Raw genomic sequence first — 1,143 nt, forward strand, 5'->3', positions numbered from 1 at the left:
ACATAACACTTAGTCGTGTGCGAGGTCACTCAACGGACCAGGGTCCTCCCAGCCAGTCGTTTGGCCGTCATACAACGTGCCCGACCTGGCTCCCTCTCGTGGAGTGCGCCTGTGGCACATCATATGCCTCTTATGGGCGGTACGTACTGTAGGGGTTTATGCATATGCATTTTCCTCGCTCACAGCCGCATGCTGATATGATTCCTGCGTCGTTCCATTGACGATCGCGGAGCTCCCGAAGTTTCCGGTCTAAGGGTAGGCCCAGTTTCCGACAATGACCTCTGGGTCGCCATAAGGTCTGACCGGGTCTGCCGTAAGGTCTTAGGAGTACCATCGTGCTACGGACTTGAGTTACGACGTAGGGTAGTGACCAAGTGGGACTGTATTTTTCCGCCGATGTGAGTGCAGATGCTCCCGGAGTTTTACTCCACTGGCTCGTTACCACTACGTCTCCAATCTGCAGCGGCTCACCTGCGTATAGCGGTGGCTCTGTCGCAACCAATTGGTGTCTCATTGCAGACTGGATTTCGAACAATCCTACTGCCTCGGAGGGGCTGTGCGTGTTGTAACGCAGCGTCCAACCGGGTATAGTCGGTTCTCGACCTGTTACGGCGTCATCGGCGCTAAGCCTGTAGCGGCGTGCGGGGTCGCGTTGTGCGTGTACGTTGCTAGGGCAACTAGCAGTTCGTAGCTGTCATTTGGGGAGTCCGCGTTGATTTTCGCGATTTGGCTCTCGAGGGCTTTGTGACTGCTTTCGTTTATGCCGTTGCTCCTTGGCACGTATGGTGGTGACTTTACGATGTCCACCCGTAATACTTTTGTTATGAACGCTGCAAACGCGCCTTCGAACTCACTGCCGTTGTCTACGTAGACCTGCCGCGGCACACCGAAGTACGCAACGAATCCTTGTGCAAAGGCGTCAGTTATCACCTGCGCTTCTTTGCTTTGGATCACTCGGGTTACTAGGAACCGTGTTGCTGTATCTATAATCACAAGTATGTAGTGGGTGTTGCCTTTGAACATGCGTGGTCCGATCAGGTCTAGGCTGACTCTGTCGAGAAATGACGCCATTGCTGACGTTCCTACCGTCTTTCTGTTGAGTGTTTTTGTTGGCAGGTATCGCGTGCATACGAAGCAACCTTT

The 1,143-nt window shown here is 53.6% G+C and overlaps 1 protein-coding gene across 1 annotated transcript; it reads right to left on the reverse strand.

Moving 5' to 3' along the window:
* Nucleotides 1–606: 606 nt before the first annotated feature.
* GNI_214370 (integrase core domain protein) lies at nt 607–1,071 on the reverse strand (the record flags this gene model as incomplete). Its single annotated transcript, XM_011135549.1, has 1 exon — nt 607–1,071. One exon carries the CDS (start codon nt 1,069–1,071, stop codon nt 607–609), a length of 465 nt encoding a protein of 154 aa, XP_011133851.1.
* Nucleotides 1,072–1,143: the final 72 nt, after the last annotated feature.

This window comes from Gregarina niphandrodes, assembly GCF_000223845.1.
Source record: "Gregarina niphandrodes unplaced genomic scaffold scaffold00152, whole genome shotgun sequence".
Lineage (NCBI taxonomy): Eukaryota > Apicomplexa > Conoidasida > Eugregarinorida > Gregarinidae > Gregarina > Gregarina niphandrodes.